Genomic DNA, 22,961 nt, shown 5'->3' on the forward strand with positions numbered 1-22,961 from the left:
ATCATTTGTGGCTCTTTTACTGAAACAAGCAAAACTTTAGCCTCAAAAGGGATCAATGTAACAAATGTTGCTGCTTTATTTGTGCAGGTTGTACAGTTTGATCCCCTTTTTTTTACCCCAGTAGATCAGAAATTCGCATTAGGTGATTGATACATCTAAAGAACTGCTAAAGATCACTATAAAACTTTTCAAAACAAGTGTAGATCTTTCAAAGTAAAGCAAAAAAAGACAAAAATGATGGGCGGCACAAAACTTCAGAACCCTTTTTTTTTTTTTTTTTTTTACTCTTGTCCTTTGGATAAAAAGACTTTGAGACCTAAGAAGCTTCTTTCAGGGACTCATAATTTGTCTGATGTTGGCTCTTTGGGATTTTCTTTTCATACCCTGTCCTTTTACTGACCTTTATTCCCTTTATCTGTGAGGATTTTCAGGTTTATATGTTTTATACAGTCAAAAGTTAATACCCTCCTCTTTAATCTTGTGTTTTTGTGAGAATTTAGAAGATAATACAAACCATCTGTTCATATTAGGTCATAGTATCTGGGAAATGTGGCCTCAAATAAAAAATAATCCATCCCCCCAAATAAACCCAAAAACTAAAAAGAGAGAGAGAGGGAAAAAAATATGAACAACAATAGGGTTTTTATATTTTCTTTAAGTTAAATAACTTGTATGATATATATAAACTAGTTTTGGGTTAAAGTTTGATACAAAAATATTGAGCTGGGATGCCATATTTTTTGTTGACCGCTTTTTCGTTTTTGTGTTTTTTTTCTTGTTTCTATGGTTTTTTCTCTTTTTTGATCATGTTATAAGAAGAGGATTTAATTTTTTTTTTTCAAATCAAAGGTTCAGAATACGAACTTCGTTATGCTTGCTGATTTGTTTGAGCGCGTCATTCAATAACCGGACCCAGCGTCAGCCTCTCAGCGACTGTTTGTTTTTGAAGTCGCTTACAGCGTTTGCTATTTTGGTGTCTCCGATGACGTTTCAGGTGTTAAAGCAGAGGGTGTGAAACTCATTTTCGACGAGGGCCACATCAGCATAGTGGCTGTCCTCAAAGGACCAGATATAACTCATACATGAAATACATGAAAAATAAATGTAACTACTCCTTAATATTAAAAAAATAATTATTTGTTCATTAAAGTGACAATTACAGTTGCATAAAAAACATATTTTTGCTTGTCACTCTAGCATAAATCCTTTTAAATTTTGTCCGCTTATTAAAACCCACATACCTTCATTGGAGCAAACTGTCCAAGTGAATAAAGAAAAATTACAAAAAACTGAACTGCAAAGAACATGTACTACACGTGTAACATTTTACAAAAAAAGGTTGCACACAGCCTTGGATCCAACTTATGGTTTGATGACAACATTTTGTCTGCAGACACACACAAGACCTGCAAACATTGAATAAATACAACAGCAGCTACACGTATGTGTAATCAACTAAATATTTTACTTTATTTTTAAGAAATGAACAACTTTTATGCCAAATGTGGCCCGCGAGCCTTGAGTTTGACACATGTGTTAAAGGGTTAAAAAAAAGAAATTCAAATCATCCAAGTTAAGGGAAGACTAAGGCTCTTTGACTCAAGAGTGCAGACTTCGAAGGTTCTACAAAACACAAAAGGATGTCTGCAATTTGTCACCAACTGGGCAAAGAGCCATGTTACAAAACCTCCACCATTATCAGATTAGCCAAAATAGTCTCCTAGCAAAGTTACTGACTGTTCAATTTGAACAACTGTAGCACAGTTAAATGTGCATTTGCCTGCTGTATGACACACACAACGACCCTGAAATGTCTGCCTACTGTTTCACTATGAAACAAAGAACACAATGAATTTGGTTTCCTCATTTGTCCTTTTGATTTTTCATCTCTTACGCATAAGCTTTTTTTTCCCCCCTTTCTTTCTCATCTTTTTCCTCTTTCTGTGACTCCCAGTGGGTGTCTCTGCTCGTCCAGAGCCAACATGCTCCGTCTGCTGGCTTGTTAAACAGCAATCTAAAGGCAAGCTCACGCTTTGCCACTGAGAAACTAGCCACTGGAGTGCCAGCTCCAAACACACTCAAAAATAAAAAATAAAACCACACAGACACACACACACAAGGTATTGAAAACCACGCATGTGCCTTTGCAGAGAAAAAAAAAACACATGAAAAAACCTCCCCCTTGTGGTTGTGGTTTGGCAGGTTAGAGATGCGAAGCGACTTGCTTATGTTGGCAAACATACGACTCCGAGTTGATTATTTGATATGTGAAATGCATAGGCCTGGTAAATACACTGATTTAGTGCGCACTGATGAATGCATACACATGCTGGGGCATGCACAAGCTTTGCAGAGCTCAGTCTATTCGTCCCCGTATGTGTGCAAGTGCGTGTGTGCCTGGCAGAGAGAGCAAGGTATGGCGAGATGGGAGAGGTGGGTCAGCCGGCAGTAATGGAGGTCAGCGCTTTGGGGAGATGAGAGAGAAATCAAGACACACACACACACACACACACACACCTGTGCGCATGCACACACACAAGTCCTCAAAGGTTTGCCTGGAGTGTAGAAACCAAGAGCCGGAGTTTAGCCCCACACAGTTTACAACTCCTGGGGTCTCTTGGGATAACAGAGTGACAATAAAGCACTCTATCGTCCTCTTTTCTTCCTCTTTTGATCCAAGGCTGTTAGGCAAGTCCAGTGTAGAGGTGGCTTGAAATGTCAGGTGGGGAGTAGTTGCTAGGGGAGGTTTTATTAGCTATAGTGGCTCTACTTTGGCTGGGAAGATTTGGCCTAAAACTGAGGACTAATTGTTTCCAAATCTTCTAAATGCCCTGATGCCTCGTCATGTGTTTGGAACCAATGCCTTGTATGGATGCAGCAGGTTTTTGGGTTTTCTGGGCCTGGAGAGGGTCAAAGACAGGAGTGGCCTCATCTTGAAGGCAGCAGAGCTGTGTATTGAAGTTCCTGTAATTCTTATACCGACACCGTAAGGGACATTATGAAAAAGGTACGTACGAAAGTTATACTTGTGTATCACTTAGTATTTGTACAGATCATGTTAGGTACATGCACTTATGACTAGGGCTGGGGGATTGTTACTTAGGTGGCAATCCGATTCAATTCACAAATCCTGTTTAAGGATTCATAGATCGACCCACAACTCTTATTATTTAGTCTGAATGGTTGCTATGTGTGTGTCTTTTTTATGGAATGAATAAAAATTAAAATGTGTGTTTAAATACCACCATGTATATCTTTATTTAGAACAGAAGATCAGAATGAACAAAACATAACAGACAAAAACTCAAAGACTCTGAAAGAAAGGAATGGTATTGTCGCTTTAAAGTTTTTCTGTCCAGTTTTTCTGTTAACTTCTGCAGTAAACAAAACATTAACGTCACTGTTGCTTTTCATCGTTTTACAACAAATCCTGAAAGTCTTCTCCAAAGTTTTTCCATTCTCAAAGTTTAGCTGAAGACAGTAATAGTATTAAATTATTTTTTTCCCACATTTTAAAATTATTCTAATTTTTCATATACACAAAGTATATTAGTTTTTTAGAATGTATGTCAGTAAACTGAACTTTTTTTAAATCTATGAATAACACTTAATAGTTTTACTTTGAAAATGAAAAGCTTTTCTGATACTTTACTTCAAACTTCTGACAGTAGCGCATTAGGTTTGTTTATTTTATAAAACAGTTTTCTGTATTTTAGCAAGAATGACTTCATCTGAAGTGTATTCTTTACTACAGTCCATTAGATCTATAAAGATTGCGAATCAGCAATCTCAGAAGTTGCAAATATTTGTGTTTTCGGGAATTGATCGCCAATATCCGAGTGTCCCTATATGTCTAATTGGTGATGCTGTTGTATGGTACCTTAATGCTGCACTCTAGCCATTAGTAAGATTAGCGCACTAGCTTCTACCCATTGGACGCATGCACAGACTACACCCTGATTGTCGAATGTCCTCATTTCTAACACCCTGGCTGCTGGAACAGAGCGTGCAACAGGCGTGCAAGGGGTTCATAAGGACCGTGCACCTTTCACTTGAACAGCACTAATGGCCATTTGTACAGTGCAGAGGTTTTGGGAGTACAAAAAAATGAACAATTTTAAATGACTGACCATACTTGTTGATTTGGTGTTTGCTACAACCATTGGCCCGCAGCATACCTGTAGAAAAAAACTGTGCACGACCATTTTTGCTCAAAAGGCTTACCGAGTGGTCTACGATCTTAAAGTTTTGTGCGGGTTTATCTAATTTTTCGCCAGCAGACAGCTACCTGTAATGGCAGTTTTGACTAAAACCCTTCTGTACCTTTGTACTCACTTTTCAGTATCAAAGTTCAAAGTGACATCTCATCTATCTATCACCTGCTCCAAGGCTAAACTCAGATATACACCTCCTTGACCACTTGCCATGTGGAAAGACGGCAAGAAGAGGGTGCGTGTCCTTGAGTGTGTGAGTGCTTCAAAGGGCCGCAGAGAGACTGTCCACATGCTCAAACGCAAGAGGGATAGACAGAGTCAACAAGAGATGGAAGTGAGTGTCTTCAAGCGACGGTACGAGTGCTTCTGCTGCACGCCAGCCCTGAGTAAACCAGCCATCGCAATCATAACACTTCATCACCGCCACACACTCTGCCGCTCGAAGCTCCACAATAACAATTACCTAACGTCGAGTCCCAACTGTTCAAACGTCCACGTCCATCTGCTTACAAGGGGACGGAAGGCAGAGAATAAAAGCAAGTTGAAATCTGACACTCGCCGAATTTGTAGGCAAGCACGTTTCAGTGCAACATTTAGGAAGGTTTGCATCGTCAAGACAGTTGAACGCTGTCTGTCCGCCCTATGAGATTGAAATCAGAGGGATTGTATCCCTTTGAGAAAGCTCTGGACATGCATTCCAGACGTATGCATCACACAAGTGTTCACTTCATGCAGCAGCCTTCCAGATGGAAGTATTTGAAATCCTCAGCAGTGTTATTCATAAATGATAGATGCATGATCGGATAGCTCTGCTGACAAAATCTACTAAAATAAACTTGCTTCAGGGTAAAATGTGCATCCCTGGATTTTTGACTTGCAAATTCTGACAGAGGTCTTCAAAGCTGATATGATTTCATAAGGCATAGATCTGGCAAGGCATAATTTGTTTATCTGGATGTTCTTGGTCAAAATGTCCTTGATTTGTTTTTTTTATGCCAAAGCGATCCATGTAGAATTTCTACTGATACAATGAATACTTACTCTGTGCCGTCCCAATCAAGTTGAAGGACTCTGGGTAATTAACCAAAAACACGTCAGAAATTATGCAACACTTTCTGTTTGAGGCGGGTTTGAAAGCCAAAGAAACTGGAATCAGTTCAGTCAGATGTTAGATCGCTGTTACACAATGAACAGGTCAAGTTTACAACACAAATACTCATAATTAGACCCAGATTTAAAACTTTTTTGCCTCTGTGACTAGATTTAATAACCTTTTTAATGTGAGTTTTCAAAAAAATTGCATCAAGGTGATGGTTGTGTTCAATTGAGATTATGATCTTTTATACTGGTTCACTGTGGTGCAGAGGTAAAGAAGGTAGAAAAGTGCAGCACAAGTACTGTATACACCTTTTTTATTTATAAGTCACTTACAAATCGTTAACATGAGAAAGGCTTTAAATTGAAATTCAAATTTCAGTTGTGTGTACAAACATAGTACAACATGTAGTGAAATGTATGGCATGACAGTTCAAAACAGTGCAAGGCCCATGAGCAGTAAGTATAAAAACGTTTTAAGTAGTAACTAAGTATCAAACTGAAATTTCAAGAAAATACATGACTATATAGCCAACTAATATACACAGCAATGACAGTGGGAAGTGTACATGTGCTACCAAAGTGTTGACAATACTGTGCAGATACTGTGTAGAGAATTCCCTGTTGAAAAACAGCTGAGGTAGAGTGGCGTGTTGTCTGGAGGGGTTGAGTCCAGGAAAGGGTGTTAGGTGTTCCGGTTAACGGCCCGAATTGCCTGTGGAAAGAAGTTCCACCTCATCTTCTGTGTGTGCCTTCAAGAAACAAACATTTCCCTGACCTCAACAGAGAGTCCATTGTTTGGATGAGTGAGGTCCTTCAGTATTGTCTTTGCTCTGGTGCAGCTCCACTTGTTGTAAATCAGGGAGCTAAATTACGGAGGGTGAGCTGGGCTAATTGCATCACCCACAGGAGAACTTTTCTTTCCTGGATGTTTTCACTGGTGCAAGTGTAGAATGAAAGTGTTCCAAATGGGAAGCATGCGTGTTTGAGTTTTTGTTGCTCATTTTTGAAAGAATGTGGTCCGGTGATCTTATAGCCATTGAACATGGTGTTAACCACTGGGCTGAAAAGATGGCTTCAAACAAAAGCCACCGGGTGAAGTCAAGAATAAAATGACACATTGCATCTACATTAGGTGACGCCTATAAACCATAGTAGGACTGGCCAACCCTGGTCTCGTGAATCTCTTTCCAGGCTTTCTCTGTCATTGCTCTGTTCCGATATATAAAAGACTAGGTTGGCAATTTCTTGTTCATGATCAATTTTCTAACATTTGGCATTTCTGTGAAGTATAAGAGATACCATCCATATGTTGCCACCAAAGCAGAGTCACTAATTGTTCAAAGTTCAAGCTAGTTTATCTTTTAATAAGCGTTCGATGGTCATGCATTTTGTACATAGCGACTGCAGCGAATGCAAACGTTTTGGCGTTTAATTCGACTTTTCATTGGAAGAGGTCGCTTAAGCGCGCGTTGCCAAAGGCAGTGTAAGCATAACTTTAACCCGAGGATAATCATATGATTGAGAATTGAGCCATCATTGTATCACACTCAATTTATTCTGACACAAAAAAATACGTGTTTTTTTTTTTTGTGCCAGATAAATCAAACCCAAACCAAACAAAAATAAGAAATCTATAAAAACTATTTTTTTTTAAGAATTCACAGAAATGTCAAATGACATTGGAGTTAATTTATATGTAAAAATACAGGAACTCCCAATCATTATGAGAAAAATGGACTCAAACCTGAAGCTCTGAAACACATCAGTCCTCTTAGTCCGTTTCTGTCTCTTTGTTCACTTCTCACCCAGGAGGCCTTGATCATGGCCAGCGTGGAGCATCCTCATTTGGTGCGTCTGCTGGGCGTCTGCCTGAGCCCTACCATCCAATTGGTCACCCAGCTGATGCCCCACGGCTGCCTCCTGGACTACGTGCACGAGCACAAGGATAACATCGGCTCACAGCTTCTGCTCAACTGGTGTGTCCAAATAGCCAAGGTAAGCAGCCGTTATTAGACCGGAAATACGCGCGATCTGGTGTTAGATCCAGTTTGTAACCATGGAACTTTCAATATAGGGAAATAGGACAAAAACCTTACCGTAGTAGTGTTGCATATCAGTGCTGAACTGCATTTCTCAGCTTCAGAATCCATATTTAATTACGTTAGATGCGTATATGACAAACACAATCTAAAGAATTAATGAGTGCATGGTGTTTCTTGTTTGCCGGCAACAGCTTTGACATTGATTCTTTAACAACGGAACTTTAGCTGTTGACATTCTTTTGACGCTTTAACCGTTTATGCGATTTATGCGATATGCAACACTGCAATCAGCTGATCCTCTCGCGGAGAAATGTGGCTTTGTGTCGTTGTGCAACAATGCTAGCGATTTGTTGCATATTGGTACAAAGCCAACTTTGTGTCAGAATCAGCTGGAATTACTGTTTGTCAGGTATGCCATTGATCACGTAAACAATCGAATAATTACGGTATGTCAATGAGCGTGTGTTGTATAGACGTGCCGGCGACATCTTCATTGAGGAAGGGTAAAGCTACTTTTATCGAATTATGGTTCATATATGACTATGCAAACGTATCATTTGAAGGTCAAGTGTAACTAACTGGTGACAATAACTTGCACCAGTTGCTTCAATAAATTACACAAGGACTGATAGTGTTTCTACCTGTCACGAATTTGATCAATTTTTAGGTTTTGTTGAGTCTGACAACATAAACATCAAGAAATCGTTGGTAATCCTTGTGACTAAAAATATGTCGTTTCAGTTGGACGAAGCTGTATTGTTCAGTAGTTGGCTGTAAAGATACCATTTTGTAGTTAAGTGGAAGAAAAAGAAAGATTTCAAACATTTTTCGCTGCGAGCCTTGAAAGTCCATCAAACGCTTCACTCAAAGTGCAATATCAGTTAGCGTCTCGTAAGTTTTCCAGCACTCATCCTAATTACATCCAATAAGACTTTAAATTCAAAGAAGCTGTTTTTTTTTTCTTTTTTTCCCTTTTCAGTTGAGTTTAAATGTGATGGACAGCTGGTAACCTGCTTTTTTTTATTTATTTTTTCCAAAAACCGCTTTCGCTTTTCCAACACTCTCCGAGTACGCGTTCCCAGATGGTCTAATGGAACGAACCATCTGGCACTTTAGGTTAGTGAAATTGGTGGAGTCGTTCCAAAAGTCACTTTATATAACTTTCAAAAAAAAAAAAATTAAAAAAAGTCGACTATATAGCAAAAGATGCCTGCAGCTGAGACGCGAGAGACCATCACTCAGTGAAAGCTAAGTTGTTAGCATTAAAACGCACAAATGTTACCATTAGCAGCTACTTAACCAGCTTTGCGACCATGATAAACACAGTCTCTTAACTGCATTCTCATAAACAAAGCTTTTTAGAGGCAAGAAAATCCCTCATTTAGCAGCTGCTCCTTCAGCAGGTCCACTGGAATTGATTAGCATGGGTCGATAAAAAAGCTCCGCCTACCCCTGCTTCCTGTAGCTGACAGTCATCTGTCAGTGATGAGCACTCTGGTTTTATGGGGTTTGGGAGGTCAGTGTGGGAGAGCTTAAACCTTTATCCCCGCATGATGGATGACTTCTAAGAGCTCCAGGAACAGGTTACTTAAGCAGGTACTTATTGCCATAATTAGATTCGATTTCACCTGTGGCAGCAGGGGGGGGTGAAATGTCAGGACGCTTCTGAAGAGAGGAAAAAGATAATTCAGGGTTGGCCTCGGCTTACAAAGTGCAGTGACATTTACCAGGGTAAATAGGCAGATTTTGATTGACAGCAATTACCGCCTAATCTGGATGTTAGGTTTGGATAACCACCACTGAAAATCAAACACATCCTTTTTTTTTCTTATTTAGTATTGATTTAAATCAAAGAATTTGTTCCGTTTAGTCACTCCTCTTGATCTTTATGGTCCCCACAGCTGTCCTTGACTGCAAGGACCATGTTGTTCTTGCAATTCTTCTTTCTTTCTTACTGCTTTGGAACAAAAACGTCCCCCCACATGCTGAAAAACTCACCGAAATCTGCGTGCACCTAGTACCTAGCGAAAATCAATTTTTAAAATAGTAAACAACACCCACCCACGCAAAAAAAAAAAATAAAGATGACATCACAGCAGGAAAAATCGTACAAAAATAAATGGGCCCAAAATCTTTTATCGTACTCAATTTTAAAAAAAAGATTACCAAACCAAAAAACGTGTTTAGGATACCTTTTTTTTTATTTAAGTGAGACAACAACAAAAAAACTAAAATACACTGAAAAAACAACACAAAGACAACAACCAATACTAACACAAGAGAGAAGAAGAAGAAAGAAAGGGGAATAAAAGCTGAAAAGTGTGTGTGTGTGTGTGTGTGTGTGTGTGTGTGATGAAAGGACACCGAGAGAGAGTTCCATTCTATTACTTATACACTTGAACTAACCATCATGCATTCTGCTAACTATACATATTAAGGATACATTATTAGAGACTCATTTAGATAGATAGGAAAGGCTATAGATGTATATAACTATACATTCATTATATTCTTGATACTAGAAAAGTCAATAGCAGTAACCATCATAAAACCAACAATAGAAATAATCATCTTGTCATTATCACAAATAAAAAAAGGCATTTTTTTAACCATTTTCCTTAATATGTGGAACGAATATGTGTGTCAAAGCAATCTTTATGAAAATTAATGCACACGCCACCAGCATACATCTACAACCACAACCAAAGTATCATTGACCTTTAGTCAAATGTTGAATTTCAAAAAAATAAAATAAAATAATCACCTTTGGTACTTTCTAGAAATAAGAACCCCTTTCTGAAGTCTAAGGATTTTGACCTCTCACCTCCTGACTCCTTGAGCATCATTTGAAATCTCAGTTGTCAAGGAAATCTTAAAGTTTTTCTAAAAAATTATGTAGACCTGCCCATCACCCCAAGGTGACCAAAACATGAAACGGTTGCCATGGAAATAAAACCAACAAAAAGTGCGCCTTGTGGTTGTTTTTTTGTGATATGCAGCTCTGATCAGTGAGGGCGTGTCAGTATGTGGGTCATACAACACTGCTCATGGCTTTTTCATCTTTTGATAGAAATTGTTGAGACCTTGATAGTTTAATCAGGCTCATTTGGGCTCCATAATAGTTTTCTTTTCTTTTTTTTTGTAAAGTTAATGATACACCTAAAACAAGAGGTCTCAGCATTTTCTAGAGATTTCTTTAATTGGATTTTCTCTAATTGAAGCATTTTCCCTGAAAGCCTTTACAGGAACATCTTATCACTTGTAATTACTTACACTAGCTCTAATTTGGACACAGACTCTTACGATAAGTGCAAACCAGGAATTCTGGTTATCTAAGCTATCTTTAGCGCTTTTTTTATTTATTTTTTGCAAATTCTTCTTTAAATAGGTCCTCCTCTGAGGATAATTATGCAGCTAACTGTGCTTTAATAATGTTTTCATTTGGAACTAGCAAAACTGTATAGGAATCCCTTATATTTTATTTCGTCAAAATTATAGTAGGGAGTCTATTTAAGTAGATGGTTTTTAAAGTCTGAATTGTGGAGCTCATTTTTTTAAAGTCTTCTTCTTCCACTTTCGGCTTCTCCCATCAGGGGTCGCCACAGCGAACGAGTCGCATGGTAAATTTGGCAATGTTTTACGCCGGATGCCCTTCCTGACACAACCTTCTCAAACCGGGCTTGGAACCGTCAGAGGTAGAGAAGGGAACAGGGAGCAGCCCGGAGTCGAACCCGGGTTTCACGGACGGAAGGCGCCGCAAACCAGCACGAGCTAAACTGGTTCATTTTTTTAAAGTAAGAAGCGGTAATTAAAACAGCACCTTAGGATTATATTTTTTTTAAATGATTTTTAGTGGTTCTCCATCACATGGCACTGAGATTTTTCTTTTCTGTGTAGAAATTAGCCAAGCCTTTGTGCATTCACCATAAATAACCAACGTTTTATTTTATACATAAATATATAAATATACATTTTATCTTCGGGTCTCTTTGTGCATGTGTTGGCGCGTGCGATACGAATAAATAACTCAGAGCCTTCTTGTCTGAGTGATTTTTTTTTTGTCGGCGCTCTCAAGGTAATGATGGGGAAGCTGTCCTCCAGCAGAGAGAGCATCCTTCAGGAGATGCACAATTTTCCGAGCTAAGGGGAGAATAATTTCCCCAGCTCTTCAGTTTGGTTTGAAAGGCCTGTTGTTGAGATAGAAGACGGAAAAGAACCAGAGAGGAAAGAAGGTGTAAAAAATAATGTAGACTCCAGTAAAAGGGTCTTTGCTGAAGGCCACTAAGGCTTACAGACAAGACCTGTTTGTACTGATCAGGAGCATGTCAAATACTGCGCTCATACAGATGAATCTTTACTTTTTCTGATACTATCTGTGTTTTTGAGTCGTACAAGTACAAGTAGAGCCATCGTGTGAAGTGGATGATTGGGTCCCCAAATTAATTTTAGTTTTACTCAAAGAATAATTACTCATAAATTGCTTAGCTAATTTCCATCCTGAATTAACCTCACCGTTTTTTTGTTCTTCTAAAAGCCTCTCTAGGAAGCTATATCTCTCTTAATTCGCATTACTGACTAGCGATGAACCCAATTAATGGCGGGAACTCTTTACAGCCATTTTCCTGCTCTTTTTAAATTTGCTACCTTTATATATAATGGTTTTTTTAAGTATGAAACCTCGGTGTGGTTTTCTAAAGTATGGATGGAGTTTCAGTTAGCTAGAAAATAGAAGAGTAACCCTTGTGCTAACCTAGGCACTTTAAGGTTGGGAGTGGGGTCATCTTGACCCGACAAGACAGTGCGCTGAACCTTTTAATCTTCAATGATTTGTGAACCTCACTGGTGTCCATGGATTACATCAAAACCTTTCCACCTTTATCCACCTTTGTCATGGTAGGGAGAACACGTCAATTCAAGTGTGGGGTCATCTGGACCCCACGAAATAACCCTTGTGCCATCTTATGGGGTCCAGATGACCCCACACTTACATTGACGTGTTATCCCTACCATGATAAAGATTAACGTTGGGAGTGGGGTCATCTGGACCCTACAAGATAGCACAAGGGTTAAAGAGACTTAGGCTACGTCCCAATTCTGTCACTTGTCTCTAAGCTCTTAAAGGGCTATACAGTGTGACTCCTCCGGTTCATCACAAGAACTCAAGATGCTTGTATGAGACTTTTGCGTCCATGGGAGGTGCTGTGGGGCAGGACAAATTGTAAATCTTTTTTAAAAAACCACTGTTTCACGGTGGCCGAGAACGCGTGGGCGCAGCTAGGGGATACAAGCTCTTAATACACATTTTTGGACTTGCGGCCAGCAGAGGCTTTGCCGCGCGGCAAAGGACAGGCGGAAGGCGCAAATTTGCCTGCGAATTGCATTCGGCGTGAACGCAACTTTATTAGTGGTCTTTCTGTTCACTGGAATAGGTGACTCTGCGCGTTAGCCAAAGCTAACAATAACCAGAATAAAACCTGGGGCTACCTCTGGCCAAATAAAATAACATCAAAATTACAGATAGTAACATTTAACACCAACATTTTCACTTACGTCACTTTCTCGTTCGTTTGACGGTTCGTACTCCTGTATTCCTCTTTTGTTTTCGCAGCGGTGTGAATAGCAAAAGCCAATCCACTTCTGGTGTACCTTCAAGACACTATTCCCCAATCTTTTGTGGCGTCACTTTTGTGGTGATTTCCCTTCCGTTGTGAATTTTCTTTTATTTGCAGCCGTTTTCTTAGATGCATCGGTTTTTTTGTGTTTGCATTTTTTTTTTTTTTTGCATCGCTTTTTTTTTTCTTTTTTGCTGTGATGGCAGGTATTATTTGCACCGTTTACTTTTTATTTGCATTTCCTTTTTTTTGTTTGCAGTTGCTATTCTTTTTTTGCTCCTTTTTCTTTTTTTTGCTGCAATGGCGGTTCTCGGCCACCGTACTGTTTGGCATTGGTAACACATTGGTTGTCAACACTTTATACTTTTGAATAAGAAGGACGATGGGAGCATCAAAAGTCTAGTCTAACATGGATCTGCAGATGTTTTAATGTTAACTCCTCTTTGTCTGGCTGCTGGACCACGCTCTAATGTCATGGCAGCCGGCCAACGCCGCCACCACAGCCCAAACTCCGGCCGTATGTGGGGTATGACCCGGGCAGGTGACTGTTGTGCTGCAAATTGATTGGCCGAGACCGGTCGCAAGGCAGTAACTCTTCATCACTGAGTGTTTTGGGCATTGAGATAATGGCCCCCATTAATCAAGAGCCACACTCGGGGGGGGCTACTCCACCCCCTCTGCACACAATGTCACAGGCGTTCACACTTCTCACACACATTGTTCACAAAGGTTTCTTTAGGAGTGCTCGAAAGACCTCTCATTTATTATACTTCCGTTATTGTTTTACACTTCCTTTTCCTATTTTTTGTTTGTGTTTATTTGTTTTTATCTATTTCATTACAACTTTTTATTTCCTTCTTTCCGTATTTTCACTTCCGTGTGCCTTGAACGGACTCGTTCCCTTCTAAATACTTATCTTCCTTATTTGCCCCCAATTCTTTCATCTGTCTTTTTTTTTTCCTTTACACTTTGTTTTCCATCTTTTCTTCCCGTTTGTTGTAACCCCACCTCCTGCCTGGTTTTGTCTCTGGCCATTTTTCATCTCCACCGCAGAGAGGTCAGGGGTTCCCCACCCACCCACTTTTTTTTTTCTTTTTTTTTTTAACTCCAGGCCACATATCCTCAGTGTGAATGAATCCTCAGCAGGTAACTAGAATGGGGGGAAAATTGACCTCTTTCTCGCCTTTTCTGACTCCCGTCTGCCTCTTCTTGTCTCCACCGTCCCTCCTTTCCCTCTTTTTTTCATTAGTCTTTGGGTTATTAATGGAATAATTAGGATTGGGATGTATTTTAATGAACAAATCAATCACCGAATTGAATATAGGATTGGATGTGAGTGTATGCAGAGCTCCGGGGGCCTTTTAATTTGTCTCCCTTTCTCTCTGTCTTTCTTTCGCGGGCTCTCTCCGCAGGCTCAGGGTAATGAAAGGAGAACAGATTCAGCAAGCCATGGTTACGCTGGTGAAATGATAGGCTTTGGCACTCAAGCCCCTGCTGGACGACGGTTTTGATAGTTTTTTTTGTTTGTTTTTTTGTTCTTTTTCCTTTATCCGGGGGTGGAGTAAGACTTTTTTTACAAGGCTTGAATCTAGGCCACGTTCACTTTTTGAGTTGCAGTGGGAGTTGGTGGTGGTTGCTTTTGTGGTAACCACACACACACACACGCACACACATGTTCTGCCTAGGTTGGGATGACAACAACGGGAGGAAAACTTTGAGATCAGATCTGTGCCCCGCTGGCGTGGCGGCTACGGCTGCTAATGACGATGCACGATACGGAACCTTCACACAAAACTAGGCCTTCTCCAAATTCCTAGGTAATCACATCCTGTTTGGAGACGTAAGCAGGTGTTTTATTGCTAAAGCCTAGTCAGGAACTGCTAGTTACTGTGGCCGTGAAGTGGAAATACCATTAACAAATCATCAAACGTAAAACCATATAAAACATCCCAACAAATAAAACAGCATAACAAAATATTAAGTTTTAGAAATCGAAATAAGATTCCACATACCAAAATACAATTACAAAAAAATTACACAAAATAAAAAGGAGAGCAAAATAAGAACCTGAAATCAAAATTTAGTGCAAAAAAAATGAAACAGAAGAAGAAATCTTAAAAGGTAGGTACTACAGAACGTGATTGGAAGATGACGTTTGACTTTTTACAAATGCGCCATAGCTGCAAACTTAAAAAGTTTTATGATAAGTACAGAGCATATCCAGTGTTTGTTCATACCAATTATACAATGGACCAAGTGAATACTTGATTTTGATTGGCTACTTGGTCTGCTTTTTTGGGGAAAAAAAAGGGATCTGAACCAAAAAAATAACAGAATATTCATTTCTTTTTTGAGACCATGGTATAAGTGGGTTATTGGCCACTTATACCATGGTCTCATTATCAGAACGAACACTTCACGGAAGAAAGGCTTTTACGGCGTGCATTAATTTCTGATAATGCACCCTTCGTCGGCCATTAACCCTTACGTGACTTTCGGTTTAAATGATGAACAAACATCATCACCCAATCAGCGATGTCCCATAGAACCTACCCTTTCCGGTTTCTGTAAAAAAGACGAGAAGCATTTCAGAAGCCAAAAGTAATTTTCAAAAGGAAATATAAAAAAATGAAACAAAAGAAAAAAACGTCATTCCAAATGACTTTTGGTTAAAATGATGGACAGATGTCTTCGTTCAATCAACGGTGCCTGGTGGTACCTTTTTTTTCCAGCTTCTGTTTTTGTTTCTGTTTATAACATCTCATTTCCATTCTTGGAAATGACTTCTCTCTCCCCAAATGTTTTTAGCTTTTTTACAGAAACCGTCAAAGGTAGGTACCATGGGGCATAGCTGATTGAATTATGTTCGTCCATCATTTCAACCAAACGTTTTTCGGCGTGATACTTGTAAAACCTTTACCAGTTACCAGACGTAGTTGAAAAAGCTTAAATGTCAAAAATCAAACGTCATCATCCAATCGGCGATGACCCATATTACCTACCTTTTCCGGTTTCTTATTTTGTTTGGTTTTTGTATTTTTTGTTTTCCGAAACAATTCGTTTTTGTTTCTGTTCATTTTTTCGTAATTGTGTTTCGGTTTCAGGAATTTTATTTTGAATTCCAAATTGTATTGTTGCTTTTTTTAATATTAGTTTTTTTTTTTTTTAAACTGTTGTTGAGATCTCTAATCAGTTTTTTGAGTTGTGATGTGCACGTCAGGACCACCCTAAATACCAGCCTCATCATTGTTCTAGAACTGACTTCCTCAGCTGCGTCGGCTTTTCTTTCCTTTGCATTCTCCTACATTCACTTTTGCATCCTTTGGCTCCCCTTGGGATGCAACCCGAAATCAGAGATCCAATCTGGTCAACCTTATAGCTGGAAAGCCTCCGAGTGTCACCCACCTCCCCCTCGGTGCTGAGCAAACAGCATCGCGCCTGCACTCATTAGCTAACCCTTAACACTTCGCCCTTCTTCTCCGTCTTCGCCGTAAAAAGGAAATCTTTGAATCAAATCATCTCTGAGCTGTGCTCCTGTGTCTGTCATGTCAGTCCGTCTCAACTGACTCAACATGCCGACGTTTGTACTTTCTGATGAAATTGTTCTCTTTTTTTTTTCTTTTTTTTTTTGGTTATATTCTCCTACGCAAGCTTGCCTCTGAAATAGAAAATGTCACTTTTACACCAAGGACATAACCACAGGGAACTGTGATCTTGAGACATTTTTCACCAGAAAAATGAAAACAATCATTGTTACTGAAAGGATTTTCCGATATTTTCAGAGCACGAGGACTTGTTGAAGTACCCCTTGGGTTTCCAGTGTTAGTTTCTTGATTTTAATGCCATAAAACATACCGTTTTTGCGTTTCACAATACCACTAAGGCTAGAAACCAATGAGAAACGTGTGAGGGGGAAAAGAGCAATGGCAAGAAACAAGGTGGATTTATTAGAAAGAACTCAAAAAAAACTCAAATAATGAGCAGGAGTGGATGTTATCCACATCACAAGTCAAGTCTGTGCATTACATGGAGAGAAAAAAAAAAGAAATACTTCAGAAATTGTACAAACATAAGAACTGCAATCCAGGTTATTCTGATTGTTAATTTAGCAGATTGCATCAGAAGCTTTTTATTTGTAAAGTCTGAAATGGAGCAGAGAAATGATAATAGTAGGAAGTAGAGACTTCCTAATTACAAAAAAGAACCAGAACCTACCAGACTTAATAGGCGTTGTCAAATGTTATTATTGTTTGGGGCTGTAGAGCCTAAAAAGAAACCAAAATAACAGACAAAGAACAAGAGTGTAACCGGAAAATCTCATACAGATAAAGACGGTGTTGTCTAGTGCCTTAGTTGAGGGCGGATATGGGTAAACCTGAACGGGGCACTCAGATGTCCCTCACAAAATTTGAAGATGCAGCGCTCTGTGGAGGAAAAATGTTTATGCATTTTTTTTCCTACAGGTGACATGTTGTAAACGATTAACATATCATGATATGTAACAGCAAGAAAGCCATTCAGAAGGTTTGGAAACCATTAGTTATTACTTTTTCTCATAATTGCACTACGTTATTCTCGTAAATTTATATATTGGCTTACTTTTAAGGTGGCCCTTAAACCCCGTCATAGAGAACTACCACACTACTTTATTATTTTGTCATGTTTTTGCATTTTTCATTGTTTTTAATGATGTTTTTCTAAACTGGACACATTGTTCATTTTCACTTCTATGAATCTGTAGACACCCTGTCTCTCAGTATTAGTGTGCCTGGCCCATACATAAAAATTGTTAAAAGGTTGTGTTGGTTTGTTTGGTCAGTCTTTAATTTTAAATGTGGTCTATTAATTCACTTATTTTGAAGGGCTGTGTAGCCACTTCCTCTATAATTAAGAGCATCTTAATTAAAGAGTATCTTAAAAAATGAGTGTTAGGCAAAGCGTAGGGGTACATTCATGGAATACAACTGGGATTTACCCAAAGATTTATTATATGTGTAACACCTGGAGCTGTATCTCTGATGTTTTTGCACTTTAAATTACCGTAGTCAATTAACCAAATTCCAACGGGTTATGAAAGCTGTGAAAAGCAGCTTTGTGCTGATATGTAACACTATTGAAACTGCAAAGTGAGTAAAACCTCACCATTAAACTGCTGTCAAACCCTCTAGGTTGGTGCCACTGCACCAAAAAGTCATGCACGTCTCTTAAAGGGGATGTGAGGTTACTCGCTGATTGGACGGTTCCATCTTACGTCTGTTCGCCCTTTTACTATTTGCGCTGAACACACAGGCTGTTTCCGTTCGCTGACAAAATAGCAAATGCCACAGTGTCACCTAAATAACACCGTGCTGTAAAAGAGGTGCAGTATTTGACAGCACAGGAGTCTGAACATGTCATAGCATCTGTACGACTTGGGAAAAAAAATTGGTGCATTGCCGTCTATGTAGGCTTTCCTATAGTGAACACCTGCTCATATAGTTGAAAATGTGAATTTGATGCAGCAAAATAACATCAAACATTAGAATATTATTTAACAACAAACAGATGTTATTTCGGGGCTCTCAGCCATTCTACATTTATTAATAAAAGGTATGACAGGGCAGCACAATTAACTGTAGGGATGAAAACAATCTGTGTGCACTGAAAGGCAATTATCATTATGAACCAAGATGCAACATGCTTCCTGTCATTTCAATTTTTTGACAACAGTTGATGAGCAAATGCGCTACAGCCTGGAGTGGAAGTGCTCTACTTCAGCATTTGTCAGCGGCATGTTAAACACGCACAGGAAAAATTCAGCGAGTGTCTCACAAGTCAAGCCAGTGCTCTAATAACAATGACGCAAAGATAATAGCATGTAAATGTTTTTTTCCCCTTCTTTGGTTTCCTAAGTTCCTAAGTAGCCATAAAGTTTTGTTTTAACTATATTTTTTTATGTCAAAATCAATAATATATGGCAATCATTCTAGCTGTTTTTTCTCTCTCAATTGTTACTTTGCTTGCTCAGTATGTGGATCAGTGTAATCCATTACTTTCCAATGTCATTGTAACCAATAATTGCCTGTTCAACTAAATGGTTAGGTGCATTGTGAAAATATAATTTTTTTAAACATTGGTTGGACCCCAAATTTAAAAATTTTATATATATATATATATAGATATATAGCAGCACAGGAACAAGCCCTGAGCACCAGAGCAATAGAGGCTCAGATCTACCACACCAGACAAGACCCAAGGTGTAGGCTGTGCAAAGAGGCGTAAGATGCTGACAGGGAAAACATGCATGGAGCGCCACAATAAAGTGGCTAGAATAATATGGACAGGAACATGTGTGCAGAATATGGACTGGAAACCCCAAGGTCAATGAATGAATGAGAGGTCAAAGATCCTGTGGGACTTCCAGATCCAGACTGATAGGATGGTAATGGCGAACCAACCAGACATTGTAGTGGTGGATAAAGAACAGAGGAAAGCCGTTGTGGTGGATGTGGCAGTGCCAAGCGATGGGAACATCAGGAAGAAGGAACATGAGAAACTGGAGAAATACCAGGGACTCAGAGAAGAACTGGAGAAAGCCTGGAAAGTGAAGGTGACAGTGATGCCTGTGGTAATTGGAGCACTCGGGGCAGTAACCCCCAAGCTGGAGGAGTGGCTACAACAGATACCTGGAAAGACCTCAGACCTCTCAGTCCAGAAAAGCGTAGTGCTAGGAACAGCTAAGATAGTTCAGGACCTGAGCTTGGATGAGAAACCACCCGCGGAAGGGTGAGAGGGGCGTTTTATTTTTTTATACCTCATCTGCACGAGATGAGGTAGACTCACAATATGCAAAATTAGTGATCGATATTGCGATGACGATATAACTTGCGATACAAGAACGAAAAACAGAACATCTAAATACATCATTTCCATTTTACTGCAACCGTTGAATTTAGATAAACGTCAACATAATTTAGATTAGACTCCAAATGACCATCGTCTGCATAGGAGGCGGGCGTCTAACATAAAGTGGGCTGCATCCGATTGGTCAACCACGTAAAGAGGGCCATTTGATTCGTTAAATACTTCTAGCTGCCATAAGATTGTTTTAGCACATATATGGTTACCATTTATTGCAATTTTTTTATGCAATACGCATATCACAAATTTGCCTAACATATATATATATATATATATATATCGTAAATTCCGGGTTATAAAGCGCACCCGATTACAAGCCGCACCCACCTATTTTAACGTGCGTAAATATTGTTGCACATACACAAGCCGCATCAGTATACAAGCCGCTGCCTCGACAAAGCGCGTCCTGACTACCAGAGTGTGCATGGCTCATTACCTCACTGTGGGCAAGTACTGGCCTTGTCTCAAGCTCATGTATCTAATTACACCCACATCTGAAACAGCATGGACCTCTATTCTGTTCACAAGTTCCTCAGTTATGGGTTTTTTTATTTTATTTTTTTTTATTTTTTTTTAACTTATTGACAAACTAGGTATCATACATAAAATTACTAACAGTAACCATATAATCAACATTACATCCCTCAGTTATGATGAGGAAATTTACATCCGCGATCCCCCATTTCCCATGAGTCTTAGGGGCTAAAGGCGGGGCCAACGCCCGGCTCGCCACACTGTTGTTCGTGTTTAAGAATGAGCAAGGAGCAGCAGTGCATGGAGGGGTGAAAAGGAACAGCTCTCCTTCCACTTGTGTCGCGGCAGCATTATGGTACTAACGGGGCTGGTTAAAAAACATCAGTAAAATAGCGCGCGCCTCAGCGCGATACGCGCGCCTCAGCGCGGTGCGTTCGTCAGAAGCTTCCTTTCACAACAAACACTTGTTGCTCCCCGGACGCCTCTGCGCTCCGCGCTCGCCAAGCGGGCTCCTTGTCTCCCCTTCCTGTCCGAAAAGCTCACACGGCGGCTGTGAGCTTTTCAATGCAAAATTCCGCTCAGTCAGAAACCGTAAAAACGACCAAATGGATTTGTGTTTCCAGTCGTGTCCCGACAAAATAAAAGCTGATGTTATTCACACATATTTACGTGCAGCCAGCCGAGTCACTATGACTCAGAGGTAAATACACTTCTGAGCATGCGCTGTTCTCTCCGTCACGCAGCTGACCGGCATTTCCATTTACTGATGGGGGATTTTTTCACGGTGCTTTTAACAATTGCTTTTAACTTGAAAGCTTTATCATATTGTAGCGGCGATCAAGTGCACGTTGGGTCTAATGGCACCAAAGGATTCTGGGATGCGGCCGGGCATGCGTGTTTCTTTTTGTTGAACCATGACTGAAGTGTCTAAGACCTGAAGTGACCTCCATGCTGTTTGGCTGCTCAGAGGTGTGTTAAAAAAAATGACTTGTGCTTGGTGGTGGATGGCGCATACAAAACCATTCACCGAGCCCGAATGTTCGTACATGGCGGCCGCCAATTAAATCCATAAATTAGCCGCGTCACAGAATAAGCCGCAGGGCTGTGAGCGCAGGAAAAAAGTAGCGGCTTGTAGTCCGGAAATTACGGTATATATATATATATATATATATATATATATATATATATGTTTATATATTGACCTGTACGGGTCAACCCACAGTGAATAGGGTTTGAATTAAGGCTCACCTTTTAACAGTTTTTATATTATTTTAGAAGAAATGGTGTATTGAACTTCCTCGCATTCAAAGTGGCAGAAACATACTTTCATGTCCCCGTGATTGATGCGAAAACATTCACTTCCTTTTTTTCTTTTACTCTTCATTTTACCTCCAAAACACATTATGCAGTTATTGTGAATTTCTTACTGTCAGCAGGCTGCACGGTAGTGATCCATGTTCAGCACTCCATTTCCCCGGGGCTTTTATTAATAATGCAGTCTCACAATTCTTTGCATCCTTCGGCTCACGCTGTGATTACCAAACAACCCAATGCCATTTTACATGGTACAAACAAAAACCAACTAATGTGCACCCTGAGCAGTTTCCCCCTTTTTCCTTTGACGGAAGCACAACCTCAGTTTTCTGTCTGACACAAGCACAGACTAGACCCTGGGAGGACGCACGTGTCCCTGCTGACACAACAAATTAAGTGCTAAGGGTGGAGGAAGACGGGGGAGGAAGAGTTTGAGGTGTCGAGAGTGAACGGTGGGGAGACATGCCCCACGGGTCTTTCTAATTATCTGTAAGGATCAGCAGTGCTCAAGGATGCATAAGAGAAGGGATTTGACTGCTCGATCCGCTGGCTAGAAAGCCATGATTGAATTGGTCACCTCTTTCTATGCATACCCATTAATCACCCGAACTTAGAATTTGCTGAGTCGCTCTCCAAGAGGCCATCATCACAATGTGTTTTTTGAGGTTTGCTGGACATTTTAAACTTTGCCGTTAAGTCATCATCTTATCAAAAGAGTAAAACCCCATATTGTGTACAGTGGAAAGGAAGTGCCTTTTTTTTTGGGAAAATGATTCAACGTTTCTCGCAAGTGATTCCCCAAGTGTACAAAACTGTGGAATTCCACAAGGGTTAACCGTTGTGCTATCTTAGATGACCCCACCCTTACATTGACGTGTTCTCCCTACCATGACAAAGGTGGATAAAGGTGGAAAGATTTCATGTAATCCATGGACACCAGTGAAGATCACAAATCATTGAAGAAAAAAGGTTCAGAGCACTGTTTAGTGGGTCTAGATGACCCAACTCCCAATATTAAAGTGCCCAGAATAGCACAAGGGTTAAAGTCTTTTTATTTTAGTGGTCTACCAAGTAACCATTGATCACGAAAGCCACATTTTTGCAAACCAGTATGATTCAGTTTGCATCCGAACTATAGAGCTTGAAACAACTAAGCTAATGTTACCAGCTGATTGAACCAGACAAAAAAAGGAAGTCCGGAATTTTTCATTCGCCGCTTCTCTTTTGACGTGTGTCAAATCTGCCGCTGGTCGCTTGTCCAAAAAATATGTACATAAACTTGTCGCTCCCTCCCAGTGTAGAAGCTA

At 39.8% G+C, this 22,961-nt stretch overlaps 1 protein-coding gene across 3 annotated transcripts in view; it reads left to right on the forward strand.

The window, feature by feature from the left end:
* The window catches only part of LOC101165379 (receptor tyrosine-protein kinase erbB-4), a 357,518-nt gene that overhangs the window by 299,330 nt on the left and 35,227 nt on the right, over positions 1-22,961 (forward strand). For all 3 annotated transcript variants that reach the window (XM_023964982.1, XM_023964985.1, XM_023964991.1), the window contains exon 20: positions 7,122-7,307. In XM_023964982.1, the coding sequence (XP_023820750.1) occupies positions 7,122-7,307 (186 nt within the window). The remainder of the gene's footprint in view (positions 1-7,121; positions 7,308-22,961) is intronic.

This window comes from Oryzias latipes, chromosome 2 (assembly GCF_002234675.1).
Source record: "Oryzias latipes chromosome 2, ASM223467v1".
NCBI classification, from domain to species: Eukaryota; Metazoa; Chordata; class Actinopteri; order Beloniformes; family Adrianichthyidae; genus Oryzias; species Oryzias latipes.